General features: G+C 50.3%; 1 protein-coding gene across 2 annotated transcripts; it reads right to left on the bottom strand.

Annotated features, from left to right (window-relative positions):
• Positions 1–1,134: 1,134 nt before the first annotated feature.
• On the bottom strand, positions 1,135–12,427 carry SLAMF8 (SLAM family member 8). 2 transcript variants are annotated; one of them, XM_084792483.1, is made up of 5 exons: positions 11,864–12,427; positions 8,633–8,959; positions 5,251–5,561; positions 5,059–5,166; positions 1,135–3,295 (listed from the first exon to the last, which is right to left on the bottom strand). In XM_084792483.1, exons 1-5 carry the CDS (start codon positions 11,895–11,897, stop codon positions 3,191–3,193), a joined length of 885 nt encoding a protein of 294 aa, XP_084648609.1. In that variant the 5' UTR covers positions 11,898–12,427; the 3' UTR covers positions 1,135–3,190. The 2 variants fall into 2 exon arrangements, with proteins under 2 accessions (XP_084648609.1, XP_084648610.1); XM_084792484.1 differs by having other exon boundaries at positions 5,247–5,561; positions 11,864–12,424.
• Positions 12,428–15,615: the final 3,188 nt, after the last annotated feature.

Below are 15,615 nucleotides of genomic sequence, written 5' to 3'. Positions count from 1 at the left end.
GTAAAACAGCTAAGAGCTAAGAGTGGGCATTATATTATAGCCGTGGGAAGAAAGGCTTCCTGGAGGTGCCATTGATAATTGCACAGGCTTCTCCCTCGTCCTCATCTTGAAAGGACTGAGCACACTTAGATCCAGAAAGGGAACGAAGCTCTCTCCAAATGACTCCTGTGCTTTGCTCTCCCCTGTTCTCTCATGCTAGTTTTGAGATACAGGATCCCACTCTGTAGCCCTTCATTAGGTAGCTTAGGCTGGCCTTAAAGTCACAGCAATTCTCCTGCTTCGGCCTCTTGAGTGCTAGGATTTCAGGTGTAATCTACCATGCTCAGCTACAGACTAACATTCTGCCACGTGACTTCCAACCTATCACCAAAGATAGAGAAAACGAGAAAAAGGAAGAGAAGGAGCAGTCTAGGGAGTCGATCATGTGCCTACTGAACTGTCCCCCAAACAGACTGACGCCTTGACTCACTGGGGCCCCCTTTGCCACCCAAACTCCAAGGAAAGGAAGCTTTTACTCTGTAGACCATGAGGTCCGACATGGGGCGGCCCCAGGCCGTGTCTCTGGATCCTCCCTTTCCTCTTGTTTCTTCTTTGTTTGGAGCCAGCCACCTGGTTTCTATTGGCTGTGAACTCTGCTCCCACTTAGGGCTCTGCATGTTCTACTCTGCACTGATGAGGTATTCTCTGCCAGTGCATGACAACATGTTATTTAAGAGGAGTCCTTCCCAATACGCCAGTCCTCCCACGTCAGTCCCTAGGCTTTTACCCACCCTTTCTTCCTTCTCCCTCCCTCCCTCCTTCTCTCCCTCCCTCCCTCCCTCCCATCTCTTCTTTTCCCATTCCTTCCTCCACCCCTTCCCTCCCTCCTTCCTTTCTTTTTGTGTGGCTTTAGGGATTGAACCTACAGCCTTGTTTGTGACAGGAAGTGCTCTACCACGGAGCTATATTCCCCAACACATCTTTTCCCATTTTTGTCTTGTGACAAGTTTCTGACTAAGCCAGCCAGGCTAGCCTTGAACTTCTGTAGTCCACGCAGGCCTTGAATTACCATCCTCCCACCTCAGCTTCCCAAGTAGCTGACTTTCTAAGCTTGTACCACAGAGCTAGACTGCCTTATCTTTGAACCAGAACCTGTCAGCATCTTATCAGTTTATTTTTATGCCATCGAACACGGACTCCACGGAGGCAGAGGCTTCGCTTCATTCGAAACTGATCCCCTCCGTGCTCCATGCCTCAAGAAGTTCCCAGCCTCTGCCAAGCCCTGGGTTCATTCTTGGGATGGTGTAACTTTTAGAGCATCTTTCCCAATGGCTCTTAGAAGAAGATTGGTCTCCCAGACATTCTTTGTGTTCTCCAGAGCAAGGCTAATAAGTCTACTAGTTGACAAGTGAGTCACCAGGGATGTTCGCTTGAGCAGCGCAGGGCCTGTTCCAAGAGGCTGTGGTACAGCTCACTGCAAAACCACTGTCTACACAAGGCCCTTAAGAGTCGCCTCATGAAGAGGAGCATTGTGTGCGCTAGTCTGAGGTGAGGCTGTGGGGATAAAGGGAGGAAGGTGGTGGTGGGGGGCAGCATGTGTTTTATCAGCCCAGAACCAGCATAGCTCATCACTGGATCTTGTTCACACCATTTTTAGGGTCAGGCTGGTTTGCTGTGATTTGGTGAGAAAATGCCTATAGGGGTCAGGGGAGGTCAGCAGGAGCAGCAGGTAGAGTTAGGAGTGTGTGCTCTGCGGGAGGCTGCTGGAGGGAAGGGGGACCTCAGACAAAAGCCAGCCAGAGGGAATCTGGAGTAAGTGGACAGGAGGTGTGTAATGTGAACACACAAGCCAGTGGAGTGTGCTGTCCTCTGTCCCGGGTGAGGTGACTGCCTTGTCTTGGCTCTGGGTAGAAGAGGAAAGGTGCCAGGGCAAGACTGACTTCCTGGGTGGAGAGACTGAGCCACCTAGGAAATATATTCAAAGTGACCTTGCTTCTTCAGGACCTCCTTTCCCTCAATTACAAAGGCCTGGGTGGGGCCACAGGATCAGACCTATTACATCTGGATGGGAGTAAGCATGAACCTTCAAAGCTACTACTCCCTGAGGATAAATTTAACTCATTAAGTCTTTTGTTTTTCCAAGTAGCAACACATAGCCTAGACTCTCTCAGGATGGAATCATTCAGTGGCTGGATACATTTTCCAAAGACGTCCATGACTACATCTTCTGTGGCATATGCCAAAGCGACCTTGACAATCCTGCAATTGAGTGGTAGGGACTTTGCCTCTCCCCTGGAACTTAAGTGGCACTTCCACCCTTGCATCTGAAAATGAATGTGGCAGACTCTAAAATGTCCCCGTACCCTTCCCCACCACAGCTTTCCTCCTGTGTAGCTTCTCATGGCCCGCCATTTCTCCCAGTTTCAGGAAGAAAGACTTATCCTGAGCTTAGCTGCGTCTCCTGAAGTTCTGGAGGAGTTTCCTGTTGGCTAAGTCAAACTCTCTGCAACTGTGGAGAATCTGTGGGGAAAGCCTCAAACACCACCCCAAGATCATTCAGGAGACACGAGAATCAATGGCAAAAAAGACGGCTGTTGGTAGGGTGCTACCAGAGAAATGGCTTCCATCCCAACATGGCATGCTAGCTCTTCTCTGCCATCTATAACCTCAACTTAGCTTTGAGAGCCCTTGAACTGATATGATCTGAAAGTCCTTCAAGTCAGAAAGAGAAAGCCCCGCCCCCACCTTTAACTATTCTGTGATTTTTATGATAACATCTTGAACACAAAAACCTCAGTTTCCAGGTGCTAGTAGTGGAGTTGGCAGTGGTTAGCTTAATTTCCCTGTTACTTCAAACATCTGATATCTCTTAGGGCCCAGGGCCTGGCTTGGAGACAGTCCCTTGGTCGTTGGGGAATACCTTATGTACAGTCGTAGAAGAATGAATGCTTTGGATAAGCAACGTCCCTGTGGATCCTAAAGAACGTCCAGTGTTTCCTAGGAAAACATTATGAGTCCACCTTGCCCAAAGAAAGTCCAGTATATGCAAGAAGGAAGGAGGAGGGAGGAAGTGTGGGCCCAGGTGATGGCCTTCCAGGATGGTGGCTTCCTCAACTGTTCACTAGAGGGCAGACAGGAGACTTGTGGAAGTGATGAGGCTCCCGGGAGGTTTCCTGGTGTGAAGCACCATGTGGCTAGGCAGGGCATCTCATCAGGATCCAAGTACCAGTGTAAGGTGTCTCTCATGACATACCCTACACGAGGGGATTCTCCGTCTCTGGAGCCACTCTGTCAGTGCAGGCATCCTTTCTCTTCCCTGGTGAGGAGATCAGAGAGTTACCCCTCCAGTGGTTGGAGTCTTGGCATATTTGGCCTGGCCTCAGGCCTCTGGACACTAAATGTTCTGAACCCATTCACCTCTTATTTCTTGAAACCCTGGAAAATGTTTGTTAAGAACAGGTTATTCTTAATGCGTGCACTTCATCTGCACCCTTCCTATGAGTCAGGGCCATGATGTTCCTGGTCAAATGCAAGAAGTCGTGCGGCAGAGCTAGGACGAGCCTCTGGACACACTATCTCATTCTAGGTGGCCACAGCTTTTTATTTTTTTTTTATTTTTAGAACAGAGTTTCACTTGTAGTCCTGGATCTCAGATCTGTAGACCAGGTTGGCCTTGAACTCACAGAGTTCCATCTACCTCTGCCTTCTGAGTGCTGGGATTAAATGCATGCATCACCACTGCCTGGCCCACAGTAGTTCTTCTATGAGCCTTTAAAATGTTAGGGTAAATGAAAGGAGCCCATCACAAGGAACCACACTGTGGGATTCCACTCATGTGAAGTATCCAGAATAGACAAAGAAGGTAAATACGTGGTTGCCTAGGGCTGGGGGAAGCCCAGGGGAGTGGGGGAGTGTTGACGAAGTGGTTATAGTTTTCTTCCGGTGGGGAAAGTGATAGAAGTGTTCTAAAATTGGTTGTGGGTTGGAGGTTAAGCTCTGGATCAACTTAAAGCCATTAAATCACACACATCAACTAGGTGAATTGTACAACATATGATTTCTATCTCAATAAAACGGTTTTTAAAAGCTGCTCTTTTCTTGCCTTCTACTTTCTTACTACAAATTTTTGGGGAGCAAAGGATCTGGGACAGGCCCTCTTCCTAGCAGATAGGATCCCTAAGTGGAGTGTACTCTCAGCTTTCCACCCCTGCCTTGACTTTTCTGTCCCTTGAGAACAACACACAGGTGACTGTCACTTCTGGACCCAATGCCTAGTCACAGAACGAGACCCAGGACATGACCAGGAAGCCCAACATGAAGACGGCCAGGAAGCCTATGTCCTCTGACCTGTTCCTTCAGGAACAAGTATGGGGCATCCTGTGTGTATAGCCTAGAGATCTGACTCACCAGATTTCCCTCACCATTCTCCTGTGGAAGTTGGTGTTATCAGCCACTGGCCAGGGGTCGGGGTGGGGCTTCTCTCAGGGAGTCCCTTTCTCAAGAGTGGTTGGCAGGAAGTGAGTAGGGTTCATCTATACCTTTCCTCAATAACTGTTCACCAAGGCCTTTCCTGTTCCCGGAGCCAAGATGCTCAAGAACCTGTTGGGTGTGCCCCAAGCCTTTTGAAAGTCTCAGAAGTCAGCAGGAGCAAACAGGGGATTAGCCCTTGGGATGGAGTAGTCAAAGGTGACTAAAGGAAGGCCATTGAAATCAGACTGGAGGTAGAAATGGAGATGTGGGTGGGGGTGGGGGGAGCTTATGGAAGACTTCCAGGAACACTCTTACCTTGAAGACTCAGCAAGAGGGGTTCTAAATGGAAAGGGGGGGGGGAAATCAGACAGAGTGTTCTAGGCACAGAGAATACAATGTGTGTGAGGGAGAAGCTCATCTGAAGAACTGTGGAAGAAAATTCAACTTGCTCAGTCTGGTTGGAGACCAAAGTGTGAGGAGAGGGCCAAGGCATGAGACAGGAAGTGCAAAGAGGCAGGCCCGTGAAGCTAAGTGGGAGGAGATCCAGCCCACTCCTTCCCAGCATTCCCACCTGCCCACCCCCTCTCATCCCACGGATAAGACCTCTACCTGAGCAGGGGCCATGGTGCCATGCCCCGAAGAGACCAGCCAGAATGAGGAAGAGTGACACTGGCACCACCACCAGGAGCACATCCTTGTAGAAGGCCTTCCCGGAGGCTACAACACGGAGGGCAGAGTCAGAGACTGGGCTCATGCACCAGAATCCCTCAACCATTGCCTACTGGTCCTAGGCATACCTGCCTCAGGATGGCAGCTCTCCCAGGGAGTGACCGTGGCCATATCCCAGCTCACGGGGTTGGAGACAATGCAGGTATAGGCCACGTCCTCGTCTCCCAGTCCCAGCGAGACGCTTAACAGCTGTCCACTTGAGAAAAGGTTCTGCTCTTGTTCCCCATCGAAGTCCACTGTCCCCTCCCGTCGCCAGCTGTAGGTTATGTCGCTGATGTTGGGGGCCCAACAGGACAAGAAGACCCGGCAGGTATTGACCGGTTGAGCCTCCCCGGTTGCGGTTGCGGCAGTGAATACTTGAACCTCGGGCTTGGGTACTGCATCTGTGTGAGAATAGCAGAGTGTTTAACAGGTTACAGGGCTGCTGGGGAGAGTTCAGAGCCCTGTCTGTGGTCTATGCAAGCTTAGATGCCTCCCTTGTTGTCCACTCTGCTTTCTCTTCCCACTGCTGATTTTTAAAGCTTGGTATCCAAAGCCTTTTACGGCAACCGATCTGTGTCAACCTCTTGGGTTAATGCTCTTTGCTGGTCTTCCTTGCCTGGTCCCACTGGTTTGCAGTTCTCCCAAATATGAGGTGCTGTTTTACCCATTTCAGATTTCTGTGTGGCTCATCTGAGTGTATAAGTGCTCTCTGCCTCAAGAGAAAAGGTCTCAGTCTGTATTTTGGGGTGTCCTCATACCCGGAACTCTCCTGCTTCCACTTTCAGAATGCCGCGACGGCAGGGCTGTGCCACCACCACACCTGCTTCTATTCTTCCCATTCTTGCCCACCTAGATGCGTCCTACGCTCCCCTCCCCCGCCCTGACACACCGCTCTCTGCCCTGACTGTGACAACTTCCCTGATAGCTCAGGTATGACTCAGAACTCTCCAGGCACTCTGCTCATGACTTTCTGCAGCACCCCTTTCACAGTATGACAGTCACTCAAGAAAGGCATGACAAGCATTTATTAGTTCAGGCAAGAACACACATTCCCGCACGTTGGGAGCTTACAGTTTGGTGAGGGAGACAGACGCTGCCACGTGATGATGAGTAAGAAAATAACCGTGAGAGCACAAAATTCTGTGAACGAGGAGCCTGGAGGGAGGGGCTCTGTCTTGTTATCGCCATACCCTTAGCTCTCTAGTGCTGGCGAATTGGTGCTTGATACCTGGGCTGCTGAACAAATTAGTACCCTGGCATCCTAAGCGCTGGCTCTTCATTCCTATATAGATTGATGAGTAAATCCCCGAGTGTCTAGCAATGGGGCCAGTGGGAGAGCATTATAGTGACAACAGGAGGGCCGAGTCGCTGACAGCATTCCAAAGTCAAGCAGAGTAAAACCTCATAAATGCCAGCTCAATCTGGTGGGATTTGTGATATGAAAAAAAAAAAGAAAGAAAGAAAGAAATGATTTGCTGGGCATACTAATGGTATAAACAGAGATTACAGGGGGGATATTTACACCACTTAAGAGGACAAGCTGCCTCCAAACACGACCAGGCGCAGTAGAAACACCCATCGACGTTTCTGGTAACCGATCCGCTAATTCAAATCATTCTTATCTATTGTCAGAGCCGAGCTCCTAAGGAAGGCTGCTTGGCAGCTTCCTGCAATTAGTTCTAATCACGCTATGTATTTGGAAGCAATAAAACAGCAATTTCCTTAAAATCTGTAATTCAGATACTGAGAACAAGGCATTTTAGGGCTTAGTGGTGTGGGTGCTGCATGCATTACCGCACTCAGTGTCCTCGGTTCACATGTGCAGCAGCTGAGACTTAGGGTAGCGGAGAGGCTGCAGGGCCCGAGTGGCGATGGAGGTTAGTCACACTGCACAAGGGCACTGGGATAGGGGGCTAAATAGTGCTGGAAAGCAGTCAGCAGTCCGACTGCTAAGATTTACAGCTTGCTCCAGGCCTTCGTGACTCTGGAAGCTGGCCCTCTAACTGTACATAAGCATCCTGAATGGCTCACCCAAGGGCAGGTGCGATAGCTGTCTCGGGGGGGGGGGGGGGCTTTGAGACTCCTCCCCAGTTTGTCTATGGCCCCACTCTGTCCTGCTTCCTCTTTCTAGCCGCTATCCTCACTTCTCCTTCCTGAATTTGGACTCTCTGCAACCTTCCACGTTTTTTGGGCTTTTACTGAAGTACTGGTGTGGGGCCACTCACATTTGTGTCTCAAGTAGAGGAGATGAATGAATTTAAAAGGCCTGGAGCAGAAATGGATGGAGATGGTGGAGGAAAGAGGGTGGGGGGGGGGGAAGTGGGGAGAGAGAGAGAGAGAGAGAGAGAGAGAGAGGGGGGGGGGGAGGGAGCTCTCATCCTATCTTGGCCAACTCAGCCACTCCAGCTGCAGAAATAAATGCAGCTGCACAAGTGATGCTGGCATGGTGGAGCAAAGCTCACCCCACAGACCCTAAGGAATAAAAATGGTGACTATTTTTAGCTCGTAGGTAATGTAGCTCAGGTTGGCCTTGAACCCACAGGAATCCTCCTGCCTCAGATTCCCAGGTGCTAGGCTTACAGGCATGTGTCACCACATCTGAGTAAAAGATCTTTTAAGAAAAAGAAGGGGGGAGGCGGCTGTTTATAGACTTCGGGTAGAATTGTTCCTAGTATGTACAAGGCCCTGACTTGAGTCTTTAGCACTGACTTTAGACCAACAGAAATAAAAAACGACAAAGACCAAAACCCAAAAACCAGAAATATAGGACAAAAATTCTATAATTAACTATAATTTAAGTTGAATTTAACTAATATGTCACGAGCCACATTTTTTTCTTTTTTCTTTTATTTTGGTGAATAAAAATTAGTATCACAGCCAGGCATGGTGGCAGCCTGGCTGCCATGAGTGATCCCAGCACTCGGGAGGCAGAGGCAGGTACATTGCTGGTGAGTTTGAGGCCAGCCTGGTCTACAAAGCAAGTCCAGGACAGCCAAGGCTACAATGAGAAACCCTGTTTGGAAACAACAACAAAATTAGTATCATTTGTAATCTATAATGACACTTTAGAATGAATAGACAGGCCACACTCAGTCCTATATTTCACAGTGCCTCATTTTTATGAGTACTGATATGGTACTTATGGTTAGGCTCACTGTACACTTGTGGGGACAGGTGAAGGTTGGAGGCTAGGCATCATTTCCCCTCCTGCTGAGGCAGGGGGAGAGCGAATGGCGTACAAGGAAGGCTGAGGCGCTGGTGAAGCCGGCTGATTTGAGAGGTGCTCATCTGGGAAGTGTGTGGGAAGCTGTTTTAGATGTGACTTCTGGGGAGCAGCATACCCTGACTTAGCAATGTGGTCAAAGGCCAGGTCTTTCTGGAACCTTGTCCTCCTCAGCTCCCATGGCTTCAGAGGCTTGCCTGGTAGTTTGCAGGGGAGGAGAGTCAGGGAACCAGTGGTGGGCACACTTACCATACACCTTGAGATGCAGGGTCTGGGTCCAGGTTTGACCCTCGGTATTTACCATCAGCACCGAGAAGTTGCCGCTGTCTCCTGTTTTCAGGGGCCCAAGCTCCAGGCTAAGGTTGCCATGTAACTGGACTCGGCCCAGGAAACGGGAGTGGTACAGAGTCTCCAAGGAACCCCGGAGAAATGTGGCCAGGAGCTCCTCTGATGGCCAGAGAGATCGCCAGATGGCCTCACGAACTTGGAACCGCGGAGGACACTCTGCCACCAGCAGCACCGAGTCCCCCACCTTGCTTGGCAGTTGGACTGTGATGGCCGCCGTGGGAAGGAGAGCTGTAAGAACAGAAACCCTAGTGAATCCGCCTGTGTAGGCGGCTGGTCCTGCTCCTGGCAAACAGCTGAGAGGCTCAGAATTGAATCAGGGCCTGCCACCACCCAGCAGCTGCGCTGAGTTGAGGATGTAGTGGAGTCGGCCATGGACGGGGAACAAAACAGGAAGAGAGGCTGGTCTCTGTTCATGGAGAAAGCCGACCGCAAGCCAGCCTCTAAAATAAATTAAGTATCATGATGAGAAAAAGTGGCCAAACACAAGTAGGTTAACAGGGGTCCTCACCCAGCCTGGATTGGCCTCAGAGAAGGAAGAACCTGAAGAAGGAATAGGAATCAGCCGACCAAGCGGTGGCTACCGAGGCAGGCAAGGAGAAGTGCTGCAGGCTGCGGGAAGAGCACCAGGACCGGCTGGAGGGAGAGAGCAGGGGGAAGTGAAAGTGGCTCTGTGAAGGGGAAGAAGGTAGGACATGACACGAAGAGTTGGTGGGATCTCCTTGTACCAGGAAGCTACATTAGAGTCTGTGCTTTTTTATCCTTAGAACAAGTGTGAAAATAAATAAATAAAAAATTTTTAAAAAGAACAAGTGTATGTGTGGTGTGTGTAGTATGTGTGTGTGTGGTGTGGTATGATATGTGTGTATTGTGTGTTGTGTTGTGTTGTGTGTGTGTGTGATGTATGGTATGTGTGTATGTGTGGTATGTGTGTGGTGGTGGTAGTAGTGTGTGTGGTATGGTGTGGTGTGTGTGGTGTGTGTATGTGGTGGTAGTGGTGTGTATGGTGTGGTATGTGTAGTGTGTGTGTGTGTGGTATAGTATGGGTGTGTGTGTCTAAGTGTGGTGTGTGGTGTGTGTGGTGGGATCTGTGTATGTGTGGTGTGTATGTGTGGTGTGTGTATAGTGTGTATATAGTGTATGTGTGGTGTGGTATGTGTAGTGTGTGTGTGTATGTGTGGTATAGTATGGGGTGTGTGTGTCTAAGTGTGGTGTGTAGTGTGGTGTGTGTGGTGGGATGTGTGTATAGTATGTGTATAGTGTATGTGTGGTGGTGGTAGTGGTGTGAGTGTGTGTGTATGTGTGGTATGGTGTGGTATGTGTATACTGTGTGTTGTGTTGTGTGTGTGTCGTGTGTCGTGTGTGTGGCGTGTGTTGTGTGTGTGTGTGGTGTTGCATGTAGTTTTAAGTAATAAAATGACGTGTCGAAATGCATGCCTAAGACGCTCATGGCAGGCGGCGCAGGGAATGCGTTGGAGGTGAGAGAAGGTAAGGCTGTTTATACTAATGCAGGATAAAGGTGACAGAAACTTGAACAGAGGCAGGGGACCATGAGGATGGGGAGAATTGAGAGATTAATAGTGTAATTAGCAAACTCTGGCATTAGATTAGGTCTGGAGAGTTCTCAGACAGTGCTCGCAGGTCTTTGCCATCCACGGGATCTCATATCTGTGGTCTGAAACAGGCAGGAGGCAAGCTAGCAAAGGGGCTGAATTTTTTTTGAGGACTGTTTCAAGTTTGAAGTGCGAGGGAGACAGTCCTGTGTGAACTGCCCTCTTGACTCCTTTCTGCCTTATTTGTGCTCATTCTGGAAGCATCACTGCCACCTCTGACCTCGCCCACCTCACACTGCAAGGATACAGTCTTTCTGTGTTCCCACAGTGACCGGGGAGCAGCACCCCTGTCCTGTTAGTGTCTGTTTCTGAATCAGCATCTCCCACCAGGCCAGGAACTCTTTCAGGTCTAGAGCAAATGTCTTCATCCTCGTATTTGCAATGTTCCTCTTTCGCCCACCGTAATACCAGGCAGCAGGAGCTCAGGAAATTGCACTGAGTTTGCTGAGGACTGACCCTGAGCCTGTACAGAAGGAAGCTTCGGGATGCAGGGCAGAGTAAGGGCTAATATGTGATGCAGGCAAGTGCTGGATGTTCAGGATGGCCACCCTGTTCTGGCCAGGACTGTAGTCCTCTTCCCCATCCTTGACCTCTCTGGGCCTAGCCAACTCCATCCTGAAGGACACAGATTGAGTGTTAACACTGGATGTCCCTTGAGGTTCTGTCAGATCCTGGCTCTGCCACAAATCCGCTGTGTGACCTTCAGGATCTCATCTTTCTCCTCCAAGTAAGACAAGGAGGCAGTGTCAGCTCTACTCTATCCTCCTCGTTTGCTAGTGAGAACCCCTTTAAAAATAAGTTACGGTCTGACAATGTATTGAGTTATTAGGAGTCTCAAGTACACGAAAGTGTCTTGTGTGTCTGTGGGTGTGTGGGTGTCTGTGTACTCCATTCCTGGCCCTGCAGGGGCTGATCTTGTCATGGTGGCTACTTGTTGATCGACGAGCAGAACTCAGCCATCAGAGTGATGGAGGGGGTCACCTAGTGTTTGATGACCAAACACCAACATCAGCTTGTTATCAGCCATTTTCAAGCCCACAGGGACCATATTTAACCTGCTGTCACCTCACTTCTCTATGCCATGTCATCTCCTGTTGTACAGGATACAGAGAGGGACCTTAGCATTCCTACAGGCCGCTGAAACAGTCCTCAGACCATAGGAAACCCTGCTCTGTCTTACACTCCTCACTTTCCCCTGAACTGTAGATCCCCATGCATCAGCCCTGTCAGACACCTATCTTTCCTGAACGCAACTTTCCCTCAAAACTGCCATCATTTCAAGTTGGGACCCCAGAACAGATGGTGACTTCTGAATGCAGATGCCACCAGTGCTGCCACCCCATTTCATCCAAGACCGCACTTTAAGCTGCCCCAGAGCTTGCTTCACTCCTCTTCACTTCTCCTTAGCTCCTTGGTTCTCACTTGGTTTTGAGAGGCAAGCTGCCTTAGAGGTCTGATATAGGCAGCTGAGGAGGGGCTGGTCCAGCTCCCCGAGGATGGGCTGGCCACCTGCTTCACTTACCTTCGCAGAGAAGAAGGCTCCAGAAGGACCACATGGCCGACGTCCTCCTCCTGAGGGTTCCCCTCAACAAACCGGGATATCTATCCTAGGCCAAGCGAGCGCACGGAAGGAACTGTGGTCCTGATGGAAAGTCCCATGTCCAGAAGGAGGAATCTTGACTCAAAACGAGATGTCTTGAAAGCGAAAGCATCCCTGGTAAAGTGGAAGTTGGCTTCGGGCTCAGCTGGGCCTAGTTGGGCTTTCGGAAGTGGATTCTTGTAAGTCAGCCTCCTTTCTGAGCACATCGCTGGCCAAAACATGGTGACAAGCACACCCACACAGCCATGGGTGCGTTCCTAGCACATCATCACCAGGCCTCTCTGCATCCAACCCTGCCCATGGCTCTGTCTAATCACCATCAGTGCCACAAAGATCCCTCTGAGCTGCAATTCCGACCCAGTCACTTCCCCTCTGCTTAAAATTCTTTGAAAGCCTTCTGCCGCCCTCTGGATAAGAACTAAACACAGAGCTTAGCATGTGTGGCTCCCCAGCTTCTCCATACTGGCAGCCACATCCCCTCTTCTCTCTGGCCCTCGCAGCCAGACTACCTCTTTTTAAAACCACCCGTTTGACATTAGCATGCACTGTATTGGCTTCTTTAGCAGGCATGCTCTTCCAGCTGTCTTCCCAGACCCGGGCTAGCTCTGCACCCAGCCAGGTTGCCCTTCAAGGCTTCTTGCCTACAAGCAGCCTTTTGCACTCATGTGCACTTAACTCTCCCCTTATGCCATTGCTGGCCATAGCTTCATAGTTTCTGTAGGCTGCCTAACAGCAACATTTGCATTTGTTTCTGCACTGGAGACACGTGCTGGTTAATAAATAACTGCTAAGTGAGTGAAAGGCTGTTAGACATGGTTCCACCTTTTGCTTTTATGTAAGGCTGAGGACCATTCTCAGAGCTGACCTCTCCTTGTAGCTCTCTTGGAAGTATTAGGGGTGGAAGAATAAAAAGGGGATGAGCCGGGCCTGGTGGCACACACCTGTAATCCCAGCACGCTGGGAGGCAGATGCAAGCCGATCTCTTGTGAGTTCAAGGCCAGCCTGGTCTACAAAGTGAGTCCAGGACAGCCAGGGCTACACAGAGAAACCCTGTCTCTAAAAATAAAGCAAAACAAACAGATAAAAGACAAGGTGATGCTAGGCAGCTAGTTTGGGGTAACAGGGGTCACAAAGGGGCAGAGCATGGGTCCTGTTCTGTCACAGCCGACCCCGCCTCACTCTCATTCTCTGCTTTTAGGTATTAGCTTCCTCTTTTGTTTTTTGCCTCTTCCCGCAGTCCTAGGCATAGAATGGAAGGCATCTGGAATGTTCTACCACTGAGTAGCCCTATCCCCAACAAAAAAGTCATTTCAAGACACTGCCCGTGAGAAAGATTCCTAAAATGTACGTAGAGGGGATCACTGCGCGTTGTCCTGCATAGTCTCTAGCTTGCCAGTCAAATGGGTGTCATGGTAACCTTGAATCACGAATTAGACATATAGGATGGGAGCTGGTGAGCAGGAGGGGTTGGGGAGAGAGTCCCTGCCTGTAGAAACAGACATGCCAGGAAAAGTGAAGGCTGCTGCCACACTGGCATTTCTCTGGACAAAAGAACCACACATGTAGTCAGCACTGTACTATGCAGTTTGCATTGCAGGAGGCAGTCGGCACTGCACCAGGCAGTCAGCATCCCACCAGGCAGTCGGCACTGCACCAGGCATGAGGAGAAGGTGTCTCTGGATCTGGGCACGGATTGTTCCCTGAGTATGTGGACTTTGACCATGATTTAGATAGGAAGAGAGAAAAAGGAGGCTGGAGGTTCTGATGGGCCTTGAACACAAGGAGAGAGGAGAGTGTGTGAAGAGTCTGTGGTGGGAAAGTACCAAGTAGGCTCCGGGAACCATGAGGTATGGTCAAGGAGTCATCTTTTGAAGCCAAAGAGGCAAGGTGAAAGGGGAGATTGGAATCTGATTCTGCAGGTTGAATACTGGCTTTAGCTATTCTGGAGAGCAGAGGCTCTCCTTGTTAAACCCTTGAGTTCCCCGGGGTTTTGGCTGAGTGGGTGGAGATGGGCCCAGGAATCTCAGTTCTAACGAGCACTGTTTCAGGTCAGCATGCCGCTGCTGGCATGAAGGAATGCCATAAGAAGCACTGCTTGAAGGCAGGGGGGCTGCTTTGTGCAGAGCAGCCTGGGAGAGGGAGGAGAAAGGGGTTCTGAGGAAAGGAGGAGCCTGAAGCAGGAGGCGAATGTCCGAAGGAGAATAAAAGGCTCTGCTGAGCAGAAGTCCCAGCAGACCTTGGCAGCTTCTGGCTGAAGGACAGAGGACCCAAGGGAGAGTACTCATTAATGGCATTCTTGTCAATTCTGTCATCTAGTCGTCAAGCATTTATTAAGCATCTATTTAGGTGCCAGGTGCTGGGGACACAGAGATGAAAGGCTTAAGCCCTTGTCCTTAAGGAATTCAAAGTTTAGGGAGGAGATGGGAGGTGTAACCCAGTAATTAAACAATCAATGTAGCAAGAACAATGCCAGAAGTGTGCACAGGATGCTATGGGAGCCAGAGGGTAAAGGCCTGTCCTAGCCTGGGTGGGTGGAAGGCTGGGAGGCCTTAGTTGAGGGGTGGGTGTTTGAGTGGGGCCTTAGAGTATAAAACAGATGGGGGTAGTGGCTTTGCAGTTTGTTCTCCCCTTGGGGAGGTAGGACACTTTCTAGGCCGTACCCAGTCTCCCTCTTCTCTCTGTCAGCTTCACATGGGGAGAAATGTTAGGGGACCACTAGGGGCAACAAACTGTCCTCCAGAGGAATTAAGAGTCTGGCTCGCTTTGCCCAATCCTTGCCTCCCACAAGCCAAGCTAATCTTGTGCCCTCCAGAATCATCCCGTGCAATCTGACAGACGGATGGGGGCGGTGGTTTTGAACGCGATCTCCAGAGTAGGACTTGGACCCACATTTGGACGTGAAGCCATGAGAAAAGTAACCTCTGGCTTTGGTGCCCTCACCTGAGGGATGGGATCAATAACTGCATCTCTCGCTTGCTGCGGACACCAGCCAGGGGTCACGGGTCTGGTCCACAGCAAGCCTTAAATGTTACCCGTGTCTGCAAGAGACAGGAAAGAGAAGGCCACAGAGATGAGGATAGAGGCGTGTTTGGTGTTGAACAGGACCCCCCCCCCCCCCCCCCCGGCTCTGAATCTCATCTCAACTGGAAACTCCATGATTGCACAGCCCAGGTCTCTTTCACTTTTACATCTTGTGTGCTGCCAAAGGCAGGCCGTCTGTGGGGTGCTGTTCTGGAAGCGACTGTCAGTCAGATTGCATGGGATGGCTCTGGAGGGTAGAAGACAGCTCGGGCTTGTGGGATGCAAGAGTGAGGCAAAGTGGGCCGGACCCTTCTTCATTCCTTTGGAGGACACAGTTGGGGGTCCTCTAAACTTTCCCCCCCAGTGAAGCTGACTGGGGGAGAAGGGAAGAGACTGGGCAAGGCTTGGGAAATAGCCTACCTCCCCAAAGGAGAAATATTTCCCTCCAGCTCCGTGACAGCTGGAGAAAGGCTGACTGAAGGAGATGTTTCATCCCAGGGAAGGGTTAAGCCTCGAGGCAGGCAGGCTCTCTCCAGAACTCCTAATCACTGGTTCACACCACATTAATTACCCAGCCACAGGGGGGAGTGTGCTAGAGTAAATTAGCAGGTAAGTTCAAAGGGGCCACTCCCCGCATTCCTTAATTAAGCGAG

Source organism: Acomys minous, assembly GCF_964271855.1.
Source record: "Acomys minous genome assembly, chromosome: 1".
Taxonomy (NCBI): domain Eukaryota; kingdom Metazoa; phylum Chordata; class Mammalia; order Rodentia; family Muridae; genus Acomys; species Acomys minous.
The sequence above is the reverse complement of the archived record's forward strand: the minus strand, read 5'-3'. Positions and strand labels throughout refer to the sequence as shown.